General features: G+C 35.2%; 1 protein-coding gene across 5 annotated transcripts in view; it reads right to left on the reverse strand.

Moving 5' to 3' along the window:
• LOC110172884 (E3 ubiquitin-protein ligase RNF128-like) overlaps positions 1 to 15,986 on the reverse strand; it is a 204,092-nt gene extending 188,106 nt beyond the window's left edge. Inside the window, exons 1-3 of one of the 5 annotated variants that reach the window (XM_055154252.1) lie at positions 15,877 to 15,986; positions 15,360 to 15,492; positions 1,043 to 4,835 (exon numbers count right to left, since the gene is read on the reverse strand). In XM_055154252.1, the coding sequence (XP_055010227.1) occupies positions 3,762 to 4,823 (1,062 nt within the window). In that variant the 5' untranslated portion in view covers positions 4,824 to 4,835; positions 15,360 to 15,492; positions 15,877 to 15,986 and the 3' untranslated portion in view covers positions 1,043 to 3,761. Of the gene's footprint in view, positions 1 to 1,042; positions 4,836 to 4,970; positions 5,369 to 15,359; positions 15,493 to 15,876 lie in introns of those variants that run through there. The other 4 variants (XR_008632264.1, XR_008632265.1, XM_020938840.2 and 1 more) reach the window with 4 other exon arrangements.
• Positions 15,987 to 17,271: the final 1,285 nt, after the last annotated feature.

Below are 17,271 nucleotides of genomic sequence, written 5' to 3' on the forward strand. Positions count from 1 at the left end.
ATAAGATTCAAGCTGTAAAGGATAGAATAAATACTTATGACTAGTTACAGACAATTAAAGGTGCAATGTGTAACTTTTCTGGTGAAGGGTCTGTGATTTCTTTGTCTTGTGGAGATGTTATAGTTTATCACACAAGAATGTTAACTGATTCAATTACAGGTGTTTTTATTGCTTAGAAACACATTGAAAACCATCTGTACTGTGAGTAGGCTCATTTCTCCACAGATCTGACCTTAACTAACTAAGTAACTTAGGCTACGTTTAGGCTACATTTATATGATGACGGTCTGAACAGAAGACGCCTTTAGACGAGCGTTTTCAGGAGGAAATCTGTGTCCATATGATGATGCAAAATTGTGTTTAATTCGATTGGGCGTGCATGCCAGGCCGCTCAATGGTGACGCTAGGTGGTGATGTATGTGACGTAAACACATGCGCGACATGAGCAGATCTGACCAGAGTTTTGCGTCCGGGTTCAGTGTAGACAGAAACTCTAAGGTGGAGCATATTCAACTTTTCCACTCTGGAGGATGGTTTCAGATTTTTGCGTTTTTAAGCCCCAAAAACGCCGTCACCGTCTAAATGAAAGGCACTTCCGATAAAATATTTAGTCGTTTTTACCCACAAGCGTTCATGTGTAAATAGGCCCTTAGATAAGTTTAATGCCATACTGTGGGACATCTTGCTGAAGAATGGCAAGACGCTCCATTAGAAAATGTACACAGTCCATCTTTAAGCATTTCATTGTGCATTGTGCCATTTAATGAGCTATGTCAGTATAAGAATGTAATTATAATGTAAGGTGCGATTTTCAGTGTTATGTGCATTTTCCCAGTAACTGCAAATTGAACATAGCAATATCAAAGTCTGGTAATATTATTAAACATGTACATGGTCCCTGACAAAAATAAATAAACTAAACATAAACTAGAGGATAGGAATTTTAGGATTATCCTGCTTTAGAGTTGTTGAGTTGGTGGTATAGTTCTTTTCTGTTGCACTATATAATACAATAACAAAGAATATGTCAGGAGAGACAATATTTTCAAAGTCTGCCTCATTTTGAGGAATTTATTGCATTCTAATAAGCATCAATGTGATTTCATACAATATCCGACATTCATTTGTACAGAGCAGCACAAGACTCCTCAGAACCATATCATGAGACTCAATCAGTGTAGAAAAATATATGCACAACGATCAGCTTTTACCCTGCAAGCAAAAACACAGAAGGAAGGACAGAGGATCCCATTTCTTTGTGAGAGCTTGTAGAGGTAGACTGGAGATTTAAGAAACTTCAAATAATTCAGAACTACAAACATGGAAGACCTGTTGAGACTGTGGCGAGTGCAATCGAGCAGCAAAAAAACAAAGGTTTATGTACACAACAAGAATATTTACAAGTGATTGATAAAATTATCAGTGTGAGGATCAAGACGAGTCTATGAGTCATTATTCTTGGTCCATCAGTGCTCCTCCTATGACAGTCAACTGCTGGAATGTTCCAGAAATAATAATAAAATCAAATGGGCATGTTCACAATAACACAATTTCATTTCACAATGAAGAATAGCACAGATCAAACTGATATTAATATATTGATATTGCGCAAGATTGTGAATATTTATTGTCCATGTTTGACAAAGGAGATGATTTTTTAAACGAATGAACATAGTAAAAGCAGATTACAAAACAAGCAGTGTTCTTTCAGTTCTACGAAGCTGAAGTTGAATGTCTTTTGAATAAACAAATAATCACAGATACCATGACTCTGCATAGGCACGATACCAACCAGGATGTACAGTAAGTTCGCTCTTGTCTAGCTTACAATCTTTGGGTCTAGTTAAGGCAAGGGTCTCCAAGACATGTCCGTCCCAGGTAGTAATCAATATTAAATTACAATTAAAACTAGATACTTAATTTAGCAGGTATCAATAAATTTTCCCTTATAAGTTTTAATGATCTTGGTCTATTTCACAACTAGTATAAGACCACGTGGTAATATTTAAAAAAATACTTCTATTTTATGTGGAAAATTGCATTCTATTGCAAAAAAATTATGTTTTTATTAACATAATGGTATCAAAAATCAAGTGTGAATTGTTCATATTGTGACAACTCCACTGCAAACTAGAGTTGTCATGATACAAAAAAAATCCAACTTGATTTTGATACTAAGAAATAAGCTTGATACTATATACACATTTTGATAGTACAATAATAATAAAAACACTTATTTTTTAGACTATAGAAAGTAATTATCAACTGAAAATAATTATGTTTTCTATATGTCACCTTGTGGTCCTAAGATCATTCGAAAATTGTTCAAGTAAAGTTCAAATTGTGTTATTGTTTTTCAGTATCGATACCTGCTCAACGTATCACGTTTTGATAGTAGTTTTATTATTGATTCGTATACTTTTGACTTATCTATAACACACTCAAGAATTCTAAACAAATAATTAAAGGCATTAAATCCTGTAAATGTGAACATAGCCTTGGTAGTTTTGAGTCATGAGAAGATTCAATTCCTCAAGTCAAGGCACTGCATAATTCCCAAAAGAACCTCGAGCTCTAAAACCAAGAATCACGTTTGGTCACGTTGCTGTCAAGATTTCAGCCCTCGAGGTTAGTTCATAGTGCAATGTAGTTTTTCCAGTCTGAGGTGTGTTCATAAGCAGGGCGTGAATGCTTCCCTACTTTAATACAAGTACAAGCACACCATAAATGACTCAGTCTCATACGGTGTGAGTTTAAGTGACTGGGAGGCAAATCTTCTAAGCTGTTTTGGTTATGTTTTGCAAGTCTTCAGACAGGTACAGGAGCTTTCACTGCAGAATGACCGAAGTAGCTAACCAAGGCCCTAGATGCAAAACAGATATGCGAAACCACGCAGCATCCAGGGCACACTTGCCTCAAGCGGGTCGGACGAGCTCGACTATGAACACACCCCATGTTTGTACTCACAACAAGGAACAGGGAAAAGCCAGGACTGCACAGTACATGACAGAAAGTATTCTATTTATTCTGTCATCTTATCACAGAGAACTGCATGTACGGTATGACATGTATCCACTGGTTTTAAAATAATGAGAAATTAGGACTGTTGCCATAGCAATTAAGAACATAACATAATTTAAGAACAAAATATTGTCTTTTCAATGGGAAAAAGTCCTCAAAATGCTGCATATAAACTTGAACATATAACCATGAATAAGTAATGGGTAACTCAATATTTTTAACTGAAAACCAAAACAAATCAAGTCAAATTCGTATTACTAAACAATCTTTACTATTACATTTTGGTCCCAGTGAGGTACATGCTACATAATAGTGCATTCTTTAACAGGTCATTTCCATATTAGGTAAAATATTCAAAGTAGTTCTGGATGAGTGCATAGATTGTGCAGTCCTGGTTTAACCCTACATCAGTGTTTAACAATAGAATAGAAAAGTCCATTCATTTCAACTTAAACTGTGAATAGCGTGAAATATTTTGCTACATTTATTCAGTTTAGAGATTGTGTTTTGGTAGTTGTGTATTTCTCTGCAAAGTAAAATCAGTAGTTAAAATAAATGCTTAAAATATCTCACTCATTATGTCCCATTTCATCAACATACAGTCACATTTCAGCTACTTTTCAATTTTTTATGTTTTTGACTGGTGTTTTAGTCCCATTTTTTGAGTCTTATTCAAACCATAAAATCTCCACAGTCTTTATAGCTGGTTGTTGTTTTGTTTTGTTTCCTCTGCTCGCTAACTATCCCCTGGACGGTTCCTCCTCAAAGGCTCTGTTGTCATAGTGCTGTGGGCTAGCTGCGTCTGTTAGGGGGACTTCATACATCGCCTCTCCTCCCGCCACGGTTATCACAGTGACCTCTGGTGGCGAGTTGTGGTTAAAAGCGTCTTTACATTCCTCCTCCACTCCTAGGGCTTTGAGAATATCGCACTTGCACATCGGGCAGGTTCTTTTTTCCAGCAACCACGGCTCGATGCACGCTTTGTGGAAGATGTGATCGCATGTAAGCACGGTAACCACGTCGCCGACTTTGTACGATTCGATGCAAACCGCGCACAGCAGGATCTCCGACGTGGTCTCCTCATCGCCGCGTTTTAGGGTGCGCACTTGCAGGCGTTGGATGGCCTTTTTAGCTTCGGATTTCAGTCTTCGCTCAGCTCGCCTGTGCATTCGTAAGCTGTACAAACGGTTAGCGGAGATAAACACGAAATACCCAATCGAAGCCGTCGTGACGATAAAGAAAGCAATAGACAAGAAGTAGAGCCAGTAAGTGTCCATCCAAGGTCCATGCGGGCTACCGACTTCAATTAGCATTAGAACTTCAGTGCCGTTTTGAAGCAATTTCACAATCTCCATACCTTGAAGATTCCCGACCATGATGGCCACAGCGCCGGTGGTTTCTGGATGGGACATGTGCGTGGTCGTGTTCCCGCTGCCGTCAAAATTGTAGATCACGACAGCGGATGCTCCTTGACGTGTAGCTGCTTGGATTTTCTCACTGAAGGTGCAGTTTCCCCGTTTCACCAAGGCGATCCAAGCCGGAGAGCTGGCGTTTCGGTTGTAAACTGGATCTGGCCCGCACCCTTTCGGATCTCCTCTGGGCAAAGTGACGATACCGTGTGCCCTTTCTACGGCAGCGTTTCGTCCAAACACCCCGCACTCGCAGTACTTGTCTGTAGTCTCATTGTGGCTGTTGAGGTAGCTAATTTCCACCACGGCAGTCCAAAACACAAACCCAGCCGAGCATTGAAACAGGCAGCCGAGCAGGAGACATAAAAACAGTTGCGTCTTCCCACTACCCATGGTAACGCTTTTCTGTAAAAAAACAACCAGGAAGCAGCGTGTTAGAATTCAACTTCTCAAGCAAAAAAATAAGTCCTCCTTTGTCCCCTTTTAGTTCCTGCTTTGGTCCGAGGCTCGAGATTTCAAGAGCTATGGTTTCAGACTAACCTGGAGTCTCTGTAATATGATATGAGGCAGTTGTAATTCAACACTGAGCCTGCGTCAGCCACTCACCTCCTAGTTATCTCTCTGAACCTTGAACGGTGAGCAGTCCTATAGCAGTAGAGAGGGTGGTGCTGTTATGCGCAACAAGTGCAGACACACACACAAGCACACTCAGGTTTCAAGTCAAGGAACAATAAAGAAATGATAAGAAAAGTGATAACATTCATAATATTCCACTTGTAAAGGTCGTCAAAGTTGTTCTCTGCTGTGCTGCTGTTTCAAACTAATAAAAGCCACAGTTTGGTTCTTTCCTTGTATAATGATGAGCTATGCAAACAGACTGGTTTGTCAAGCTTGTTCGGTTTCCTTCCCCTATTTTGGTGACAAGTGAGACCAACTAAAAACATATCAAAGATGAAATTACACTTTGTCACTTTACTCCACAGAGCAATGTCAAATCTACTGGAACAGTTTCTACTGGGACAAAACTGTGCATGAGATAAGGTATCTCCTTGAGTATGACTTGCGATTTCCTCATAAGAGTAACATGTTTTAGTAGATAAAAAGTACTAGCAGTATTAAGAACAGTGTTGGGAAGTAACTGAATACATGTACTGAGAATACATATACAGAATACAGTATTATATGTACAAGTACAGTTACAATTTAATCTGGTGATTTTCAGAACACAGTTACTTTTCTAAAAATCTAAGGGATACATTGAACATTTAGGCTTCAAACTGCACAGAATTAAAGAGGAAAAAATATATAGAACACTGTTTTTGTCATGTGATTTTTCCTTCGCTGATCAGTGATAAATAAATGCATGACAAATGCTGAAATTAATACAAAGCTGTTTTTAATCCTATGTTGCATTTTACACCATCATGTAATTGCAACTAGATGTAAAAGTATTCCAAGTATTTAGAATACAATATTCTGATTTGTCCATGTATCAGAATACATTACAACATACAGTAGTTATTCAGGTATTCAATGCCCAGTAACTAAATACCCTAAATACCCTTCCCATTTCTGATTAATAAGTATTTTTGTCTAGTTCTAGCAAATTCTGCAAGTAGCTGCACCAGTGGCTCACGTACACATAGGTACACACATAGACACTACAAATTTGATCATTATCTGATTTCTAGAGTAAAGAGATTACTGAAATGTCATTGAAACAGTTATATCTGATGTGAGTAATCTGATTCTTTCTGATCATTCAAACACTGGTGCTGTTTTTTGTTTTTGCTTTTTTTTGCTTTTTGAGGAGATTTGTGCAAAAAAAGGGCAAACTAAAGAGGTAAAGAGAAAAATTAACAAGAAAATGTTAAATATTGAAGCACTTTACAAGTTGTATATATAAAATATATCTTTAAAAAATTTAAATCACTATTTTTGATTTATCAAATTTCTTTTGTACATGTAAACACTAAGGCTGGATATCATTAAGAAGCTGGCGATGCCAACAAAGGCCAAGATACATTACATATCTCAATACAGTGCACTTTCAGTTCCATACAATTTACTGTATTTCAAATCATTCGATCAAGTTCAATAAAAGATAATGTGAAATCATGGCTGTATTGCTAAAAGTCTTTGTTAATTCACTTCTTGTGTAAAGTTCATATGAAACATGCAAATTTTATCTGAAAATGTGTTAATGTCAAATGTGTTGCAAAAAAACAAGTTTCCTTCCTCTAAACAAGCAACAAACTGTAGCCCTGTAACAAAATAATTTTGTAAAGTACACCAAACAAATACTCAATATATTGATACAGCAGTCCCCGATATCGATACTGTATCATCGCATTAAATTATACGATATAGTGATATTTCAATATTTTTGCACACCCCTAGTAAACACACAAAGTCCCATTATACAAAATTGACTATTGTGAGCTTTAAGCCATGTTCTAATGCTGTTACCTCCTCAAAAGCAAACATGGAGTTGTGTTTGGTTTCATCATGAAACCAAACACAACTCCATGTTTGTTTGGTTTGCTTGTTTGGATTCATTCAAACATGTTTGAGTAATCCTTTACTAATATTCAGTCTTTATCTCCAAAGCTCACAATGCTCTGTTCCACCTTGAGATGTCACAAAGTGGTAGTATGATCCAAATGATTCTAGTGAAGGTGTATGGAGTTTAAAAACACTTCCTGTATAACCACCATGACATGACAAGGTCGAAAAAAGTGTTTTCTGTTTGAGAGAAGAACACAGAGTTTGTGTATTAAACATATGTCAAAACACAATCACACATACACATACACAATCACACATCCAGGTATGTTCTTGATGAGGAAACATTATAACAGATCAGAAAATATTGTAATATGAGCCTTTTTTTGTTCAGCTAAAAAAGGTTATACTCATTGACCTTAAATACTGGGTTAAGATATGCTTTATTTTAGTTAAATTAAGTTAGTTAAATTTTTTTCTGGCCATATAAACGTACCCACTGCTCCTGCACATACTGTACACAATCTTTGTACACAAAAAGATCAATTATTCTCTATAGTAAATTCTGTTATGTAACGTTTGTGTTCTTTACATTGCCTCAGCTTTATGTATACAAAAGAAGGAGTATTGATTCGTTAAAATACACCAGATTAGTCATTTGTTTTCGAGCACATCTCTGCAGTTTCATAGCAACATGTAGCTTATACAAAAGCACAGGTATCTACAGCAATTACAGCTAATTATTCACAGAGAGAATACAAGTGAAGAGCCTTATGAATATCTAGGAGAACTGACACTGACCAAACCTTCCCCCATCCATGACTCCTCAGCTCGTCTACCAGCTGTTAATGCCACTCATTTGTATATGATGTTACAAATAAATTATTTTAAGTATAACATTTGACTCCTGTGAGCTTTTAGCCATGTTTTAATGCTGCTACTTCCTTTAAACCATACCCGGAATTGTGTTTTGTTTGATTTAGACATATGAGTAATCCTGCATTATTAGTCTGTTTACATCTCCAAAGCTCTGTTCCAACTTGTGATGTCATAGTTGTAGTTTTTAAGTTAACATTTACCTTTACCTTTTGTTCAGTAGAGATGGACAATTCCAGGGTTGAAATGATCCAAATGGTTCTAGTGAATGGTTTGTCTATGAAGTTTAAAAACACAATAGAGCACTTCCCAAGGTTGAAGGTGGTGGAGTTTTCTGTCAGAGAGAAGAACTCAGCCTAAATATGCAGGATTTGTGTGTTAAACATGTGTGTATGAAACAAAACACAACTCCAGGTATGTTTGTGATGAGGAAACATTATAATAAAGATCATAAAATTGCGTAATATTTGTCCTTTATTTTTCCTCTGGGTACTGCAGTATCTCTTGTCACTACAAATACAATGTTTTGATGTATATTTACAAAATAGTCTATTGTGACGTATTTAATGACTCAACATGACATCACAAGTTGGTGTTTTCTGTTTGAGAGAATAACTCAGCCAAAATATGCAGGTGTGAAAGAAACAAAACACAACTCCAGGTATGTTTGTGGTGATAAAACAACAATATAAGATCAGAAAAAAAAAAACATAATATGGGACAATAAATATCTGGACAGAATAAAAGGGCTATAACAACAAAATATTTTTGTTTGTTTGTTTTTTTAAATAAAGGAAGAATCCAGGTCATAAACAATCGTGCGATGTTTAAAATATAATGTTAGGACCTAAATAAAATGATCAGTTTCTATGAACCCATTTCTGCGTGTTTACTATACACTATACTATTAGAGGTATACACACATTGCAGTGACATCATGCTGGGGGTGTTCTATACTTTCCACCGTTAGAGATTCACGTAGCAGTTACCATGGAGACATAATGCACACAAAAAAGGGTTTAATATAGTCTGCAAACTCAAGAAAAAGCATACAATAGATTTAAACAACACATTTTCAACAGCCTGTGTTTAGGTGTTTTATTTTCAACAAAAAGGTGAGCATGACAAACTGAAAACTAGTTCCTGCCAAGTTAGCTCTGTCCGGTCAAATTGTGTTAAAATAAAGCTTTGATTAAATTCAATTTGAGTGACAGAGCTTCAGACGAAGTAGTGTTTTCAGTTGGCTTCACACCCCCAATGAATGTTGATGGCATCACCTGCAAAGTATCAATTGGATCTGATCTTCAAGAAAATGTTTCTGAACTCTTAATTACGCCTACTAGCTGTTTAGTAGATCTTTATCCACCTCAATCCACCCCGCCCACTGTAGTCTCTAAATTCTAAATGCTAACACTTCTGGTTAAACGGGAAATCCATTCATGTCAATGGAAAATTTGGGAAACATTTTGCATTTTAAATACGACATGAAGTTGGTTCGTTTGTGTAAAATGTTAAATTTTCATGTGCATCAACAAGTCAACACTGCACTGATTCTAAGAAAGATAAGAACTCAAGACTTTTCATCCCAAAAATTGGATCACATACTATCACTGTTTTTTTTTATCAGCTAAACGTATTATTATGATGAACTGGAAGGAACATAAATATAAGTGCTTTGACATAGACAATTGGTACAAAGATTTTTTGGATTTAATTTCTATGGAGCAGGCCGCTTAGCTGTTGGTCACAAAAAACACTGCACTGATTCTCTGGGGGCATTAAAACAGCTTTATTGTCCGTATTTAACTTATTTGCTGTAAAGATCGGCAGCCTCGTACAAAATAATACAACCTGAATCATGATGCCGGTGCCCACAGAAACTTACGGAATAAGGTTAATAGTACAAACAACAGTTACATAAAACATCTAGATTAGTTAAGTTATTGATGATTGTTCCATTTTTCATATTGATTATATTTGATAAATCAAAACAGTAATTATCAGACTTAACCTGCTTAAAAATTGTACTCGTAAAACTTGTGTAACAACTGAATTATAGTTACCAGTTAAACAACAAAACGATCAATCACACAAACCTACGTAGACTGAAATACGCAAATGAGATAAGAGACTACCATTCAATAGTTACTGCTTGTTTTGCAGTTTTCCCAAAGAAAAAGTTCAGCTCACAATATTAGAAAATGGACTGGGCATATAATTAGGCCTGTCAGAATAATTACTATGTTGAGTGATCGTTCAACACACAAAAGCTCGAACAGTATATTTTGAGCTCAATATTTAACATGGGTTCATTTTCTTTGTAAATGTGTGGAGATTTGGGGTATTTTTGTTGCAATACAACACGATTTGAGCTATAGAGGGTTGAATCATTAACTTCTATGGCTAATTATTAGTTCATTCTGTTATGTCTTTGTTGTAGCTCAGGCTTTTTAATGACACTGCTGGTTTACTGATTACCTTGCATTACTCTTATTGTGTCAACAGAATAAAGTAGCTTCGATGTTATAGTTTATTGCAGTTTATCATAAGTAAGTCATTCAGAAACACCCTTTTCAGTCTCTGGTATCGGTTGGGGCAGCTAATGGCAAAAATATTGATATTGAAACTGAAAAATCAAGGATCAAGGCATCTGCGTCTACACACAAACAAATGACGTCTTTGACATTTAAAGGTCCTGTATTACTCATAAAAATTCGCTCTTTGGTCAAGTCATAATGTCGTGAACTTATCAAAAACACTTAAACGTAACAGCTGGGTTTTGTTTTGTGTTTTAACTCAGCCTAAATATGCAGGGTCTGTGTGTAAAACGTGTGTGAATGAAACAAAACACAACTCGGTGTAGTAAAGGATTTTGACCTCGCGGTGAGGCGACCCCGGGGTCAACATACCATATATGTATTTTGACCCCGGGGTCAGAATCCTATTATGGTATGTTGACTCCCCCTGTAGAATATAGACCCCCCCTATGAAAATCTATATTTTATTAATAAAGAACTTAAATTCTATAGAAAATCTTAAAACTATATCTGCAAATTAAAACATACTGACATATTTAAAAGTGTTTTTTGAAGTACTCAGATGCATTTTTTTATGTTGATTATAATTTTGAATGTTAAAATTTACTTACTTTACTTGTATAAACACATATTTTACTGAAAATGAGATAAGTAGTTATTAATGAGTTAGGTAATCAAAGTGCTGTATAATGATTTGGAATCCTGTTAAAATAGACAGGGATGATCAATTGAGTAGTTAAATAGATGATAGGAGAAGATTTGTTAAATGGTTTCTGTGATCAATAACTTCACTTAAAATTACATGTGGATTATCTGAACATAGCAAACTAAAAACCATAACAATGTAAAATACAATATAAAAAGTGACAAGATTGCTATGTATACGCAATTTTAACAATATGTTACATTTACACAAAATACCAAGTCGTTATCCTTCAAAACATTCCTTAAAATACCTTAAAACAGAGTGAATATGTAGCAATATATAATCAAAGTAAATTATATGAGAAATAATGATGAGTAACTACTAAAGAAAAAAGTAAGGGGAGTCAAAATCCTATAGGGGCGGTCAGTTTACTATAGTGGTCAATATACTATGGGGGTCAATATACTATCTCACACCGACTATGTTTTTGCTGAAGAATTGACATTATAACTTATATGAGAAAATAATGAGCATAATATGGGCCCTTTACGATATCTTTATACAACAGAAAAAGCCTCCAAAGCTATTAGTTCAGTAGAATAGCACTGACAGCTGAGACACGTTTGGGTATGTCCAGTTTCCATTGTATCCTGTTACAAGTGAAAGCACATGCCCCCAGCCTCTCCAGTAACAAACCCCACACAACCACGGCCAACTCAACTCAGGAGAGACCCTTAATTATTCATTACACAGTCGAACTGAATTCTGCAAGTGCCACAGGCTCCAGGCAATGGTTCTGCGAAATGTCTATTCTCAGGAGGTTACAATGAAAGACACTTGTAAAGCAAAGGAGTGGATACAGTTCAAGGAAACACAGCCCTGGCATTAATGAGAATAACTACCAGGGGAAATAATTACAAAAGACTATTATTTTAAATGTTTTCTTGGTGTAAAAGTGTCTCAGCTATGCCCTCTGCTGGCTGTGAAAGGTAAAAACTGACCATTTATTTCAGAGTATAGTTGTCGTCACGATAGATCTGATAAAGATTCAAATACCACAATGTAAAACATCCTTTCTTTAGACAATAGAATGTGATTTTCAACATTAAACAATAGTACATTCTTTTATATTACCATGTGGTTTTATAACTGTGTAATCCCTCAGTCCCAGGTATAGTGGACTTTGGGTTTAAACTAATCTATAACATGAAGAAACAAAAATATATGTTTGGTTTAATTTTGTTTTATTAGATTTTTCTTGCCATATCCTCTAACCATCATTCTATCCATTATTTCTACTTATTCGAGTTATAATTTTACCTGAAGTATTATTTTGTTTGCTTATAAATTTGTATTCTAGTGGAGGATCCAGCACCTACTTGTCTCCACGCAAATGTTACTGCTTTGTCTGGAGCATTGAGACTGGGTCGCAAGAGATTTTTTTGGGGTCGCCTCGTCACGATTTGCATGTAGGCTGAAATGTTAAGACATGTTTTGTATCATTTCTAATCTTTGTGTAATTATTTTACTAACTATTTTGTTCCAATATTGCTGCTTCAGTTGAAAGTTGAAAAGAAAAAGAAACAGGCTACTTTTAATGTCCAAATAGGCGACTTATGGATCATTTTATTGCTGATTCATTTACTGTTTTTCATTGTCGGAAACTTGAGTAAAACTAATTATTCAGAGAGACACGATCACTTAGTCAACAATAAAATATCCTCATTAATGTTCAATAATGGTCAAATCCACCTTTATTATGTGATTTATGAATAATGTCTATTGTCTTGGGTCGCGAAGGTTTGTGACTTTTAAAATAGAGTCCCGGAAAAAAAGTTTGGGAAACACTGGTCTAGAATGTTTCACAGTATAAATTAAATCTATCAAGAGGGAGACAAGCAGGTTACAGCACTACGCTATATTACAATTCAGATCTGTGGAGAGTCGCCTCTATTCATAGAAGGAATTATTGTATTTTTGAGAAATACAAATGTCTTTAATTAATAAATGTTAAATGGAAATGTTTAAATATGTTATGTAGAGAGAGATAGTGCTGGATCGAAGATTACCATTAAATAATAATTACATCTTCTTTTGCAATGCACTGAATGACGAGATTGTTCCACATGTGTCATAATTAAAGATAATATAACTGTACGCTTCTGTAAGAGCAAATAAAGACAATAACAAATATATTACAGTGTTCAGAGTTCAGCTCTTGTGAATCACCTGACTCAAAGGGTTTTATAAACAACAGTGGCCAGTTATCTCAGTGCACAAAACCTTTGAATGCCATAACCCCAATAAAACCTTCTGTAACCATGAAAACAAGTCTCCAGTGCTCACCCGTTATAATTATGTCTTATTTCACACCGGTCTCTTGCTCTTTTTGCTACTGATTTAAAATGTGTTACTGACATTTATATTTTTGCTCTTTGTTTTTACATTAAATTGAGACATGTGAGCTACTGTGTTCAAATTATTTCCCTTGTGGATCAATAAAGTTTGTCTGAGTCAAAGTCATTTTCTGCTCGTGCTGTAAATTTATGAATGGAAAAAGTCAAGACTGCAGGTCAAATATAAATCATAGATAGCAATTTGAAATGAAAGAAGACATTATTATTATTATTATTTAAAAAGATACAAATATACTTTCATTTGTCTAACCACATCTTTTACAAAGGTGGTAAACATATTGGAAAAACTGATAATGAAATTTATGTTATTGTGGTATGCAACTTGTGGTATAAACTATTTACATTTAATTATAAAGTTAATATTTCTGAATTTTTCAGCTTTTTTTTTTTACAATTTTGTGCAAGATTTTTGTTTCATTTCTCTCAATATTTGTATTAAAAAAATAAGCAATTCCTATAGCAACAAATGCAAGAATATATTTCAACATACTCAACATTGAGAACTTATGTGCATTATTATCTGCAACTTTCCATTTCAGATAACTCTTATCTTCTTATTGAACTGACAAAAACAAAATGTCTAGATGAGGATCGGGAAGTTAATACCTCAGTTAGGTTAAGTTCAGTCAGTATTGTTGAGCTCACCACTCTACAGCAACTTAAACAAAACTTCTGCACAATATCAAGTCTCAAAGGTGAACTGTGTAATGTTTGTTTTGTTGTTGTTGTTGTTGTTGGGAGTCCGTCACCTGCTTGTTTCTATGGATATGTCATTGCTCTGCCTGGAATGTTCCACAGTGTGACATTAAACAGCACTACCACACATTTATTCAGTTACAGTTATAGGTGGTTTTATAGCTCAAAAGTACCTAGAAAAACAGGCCATCTGTCTGTGAGCAGGGTCACCTCTCCACAGATCTGACCTGTAACTTGGCTGTGAAACATTTGAGACAAAACAATAACATCTCCACTGAGTAAAGCATTTGACAGACCCTTGGGGAAAGTTACACAATGCTGCTTTAAGGCATTAATTACAGTAAGCAGAATCAGGTTAAGCAACATTTATGAAACTAAATCAGTGCGTTTGAATGCACTATATTCAGGAGTGGAAAGTACCTAGATTTTTGGGGTAGATTTTTAAATCTAAACAGACAACAGCACTGCATCACCTGCTCTTGTTGGTTAATGATCAAATAATATTTATTTATTTATTGCTCATGCTTTTATTTTGTTGGCATCAATTTAAAGATAACAACAACTACAAAAAATCTGACATTTAAACACGAATACATATTTCTACCATTATTTGTCTTGTCTTTGCTGCACGAATAAAAGGAATAGGAAGAAGACAAATCTTATAAACCGTGCTCCTTTCACAGATCAAAAAAATTAAACATTTCTTTAATAATCGTTCCCCATCCCAAAAATCAAACCATGTCAAAATCAATGAGCCATAGGAAGGTTACAATATCTCACTTGTGTTTACATTAACTTTAAACATTTTCCTTAGTCATTATTTTATTTTCTTCAATTTAAAAACACTAGTGCAGCTTTTTAAATAATAACTTAACAAGATATGAATATATATGCATAGAAGTTTTTTTTAAATCTGCTTTAACTTTTAAGTTTTGCAAAAATAAATTTGACTAAGTTTCAGTACTCGTCTGCACTATTTTCAAGTTACTGAATCTGACCACAAGAGGGCGCCATTTATCCAGTGTTGTGTCATGAAAGTGTGGCTCCATGCATCAAAGAAACCAAAACAATCCACGCAAAACCACACGATCCAAGCTTTTTGAGCACCACTGCAGTCAAAAAATCTTCTACAACTACTTACTACAACTTCTAAAATGCCCACAAGAAATACAACAAGTAAAAGCATCATGATATTCAACCTCGTGTCAATCTTAGAAAATTAAAGCAACTAAAAAAACGCTTTCTTACTCACCTTTACCTTGTCCTTGCTCCTGTCACTTCATTGTAGAGATGGTCCACTGAAACCAGGACATGTCTTTTGCTGAAGATATAGGAATAATTCAGGAACATGTCCAGGCAAAATCCTCTTGAGCCTCTAGGGGTCCCTGTAAATAAAAAGATATGAGGTTAGTCAGTGTATACTTAATAATGATTATACTTATACTATATACTTAATAAATATGAGCCACTTTGCTTTCTAAAACATCTCAATTTTGTAATAAATTCGATATTAAAATCTAGGTCAAACTGTTTGTGTTGTTCAATGAAGAATCAAATACTTAAATTAGAACTAAAACCATAATATAAAGAGACAATATTTTAGTTTTTTAAGGAGATACAAGAATGCCATAGACTTTATACAAAAAATATATATTAATGACTAACATTTTAATTTTTGGGAAGCCAGAATAAACCAGAAAACTAATTAATAACAGTTTGATTTGATTGTTTTCAGTAGCTAGCCACATGTGCCAAACAAAAAGACGTACCAGTATTGTCGCTGCCCTCGTGCATGTTTGTCCAAGTACTTTTACTGTTTTGGAGATCCAAGAAGTCCAGAGAAGGGTCCTGCAGTGGTTCTTGAGGGTCTGGATTTGGGTAAAACGGGGCATGTCCAAACAAGACCCCTTTACTCGAGTTTACTAACACTATCCAGGTGGGGTCACTGTTGGCCGTGATATTGGAGAAAGCAGAGAATTGCACAGCACAGAATTCCTTTTTGCTCTTTATGAGGTAATTAACTTTTTACTACTCTTAATAACTTTCTGAAAACTTTTATATTTTGAACTTTTTACCTCACGTTCCATGATTTGCCAATTTTGAAACGGTCAAAAGTGTTCTTCTGAGTGTTTTGTGAGCTAGTTTGGGATCCACAGCACGTACCGCCATCTGCTGGAGCTCCACAGTGGCCCACAGGTTAATTTCGACCAGGTAAAGTCCTCTGATCGTAACACATTATTTTTCTATTACCAGTAATCAGTATTTGTGTTGAAGTGGCTACGAAGACTTGGGAAATGTGTGGCGTAGGCTCAAAGTGGAGGTCTTTCAGCTGTGCGTAAAAGTGCACTGACTCTCCCTTTACGCACAAGTTTAAAAGGAACAGTTGGTGCCATTTCCCAAATTGGCACTGGAGTGTATCAGTCCCATAGACGGTTTAAGATAATTCCACTACACTGAGATTTTTACACATTCTTTTCCAATGTATTTAAAACTACAAATGGCAAATGAAACTATAATTTTTATCCAAGTTTTTGCGCACCAAAGATGATCCTCGGCTAAAGTGTGTTTTACAATTTATGCAGCGGTGGACAAAGCCCTCAATTTTGTTACTTAAGTAAAAGTACAGACACAGAGATAAAAAGTTACTCAAGTAAAAGTATCACATGAAAAAATCGACTTAAGTAAAAGTATCAAAGTATCTGATTTAAAAATGTACTTTAAGAGTAATAAGTAAAAGTATTTGCAGGGATTTTTAGAGCAATTAATGGATGAAATGTAGCGATTTTGAAAAATAATTTAGCTGATTTTAAGTGATTCAATTGATTTCTTTATTATTTTTTCTAGCTGCTTTTGTGTATTTGGTTTGCTCAAAGTTGGGATGTTAACTCAAATTAAATGTACAATAAAAAAAAGCTCTGAACCTATAATGAAAGATAAGTACTTTTTACTTTTGAGCCCAGATCTAAAATGTAGTGGTGGAGCAGAAAATACAGATATATGCTCTCAAATTTAGTGAAGCAAAACTAAAAAGTTGCTGGAAAATGTGCTTCAGTAAAGTACAGATACATAAAATTTGTAGGGTACTTAAGTCTCGTACTTTTACTTTTGTACTTCCACCGCTTCCACTGCCTTTATGACTGTTTATTTATTTTTAAGATGGTTTT

Source organism: Boleophthalmus pectinirostris, unplaced genomic scaffold (genome assembly GCF_026225935.1).
Source record: "Boleophthalmus pectinirostris isolate CB_2022bp ecotype Guang Dong unplaced genomic scaffold, ASM2622593v1 HiC_scaffold_19, whole genome shotgun sequence".
In the NCBI taxonomy this organism is placed as follows: domain Eukaryota; kingdom Metazoa; phylum Chordata; class Actinopteri; order Gobiiformes; family Gobiidae; genus Boleophthalmus; species Boleophthalmus pectinirostris.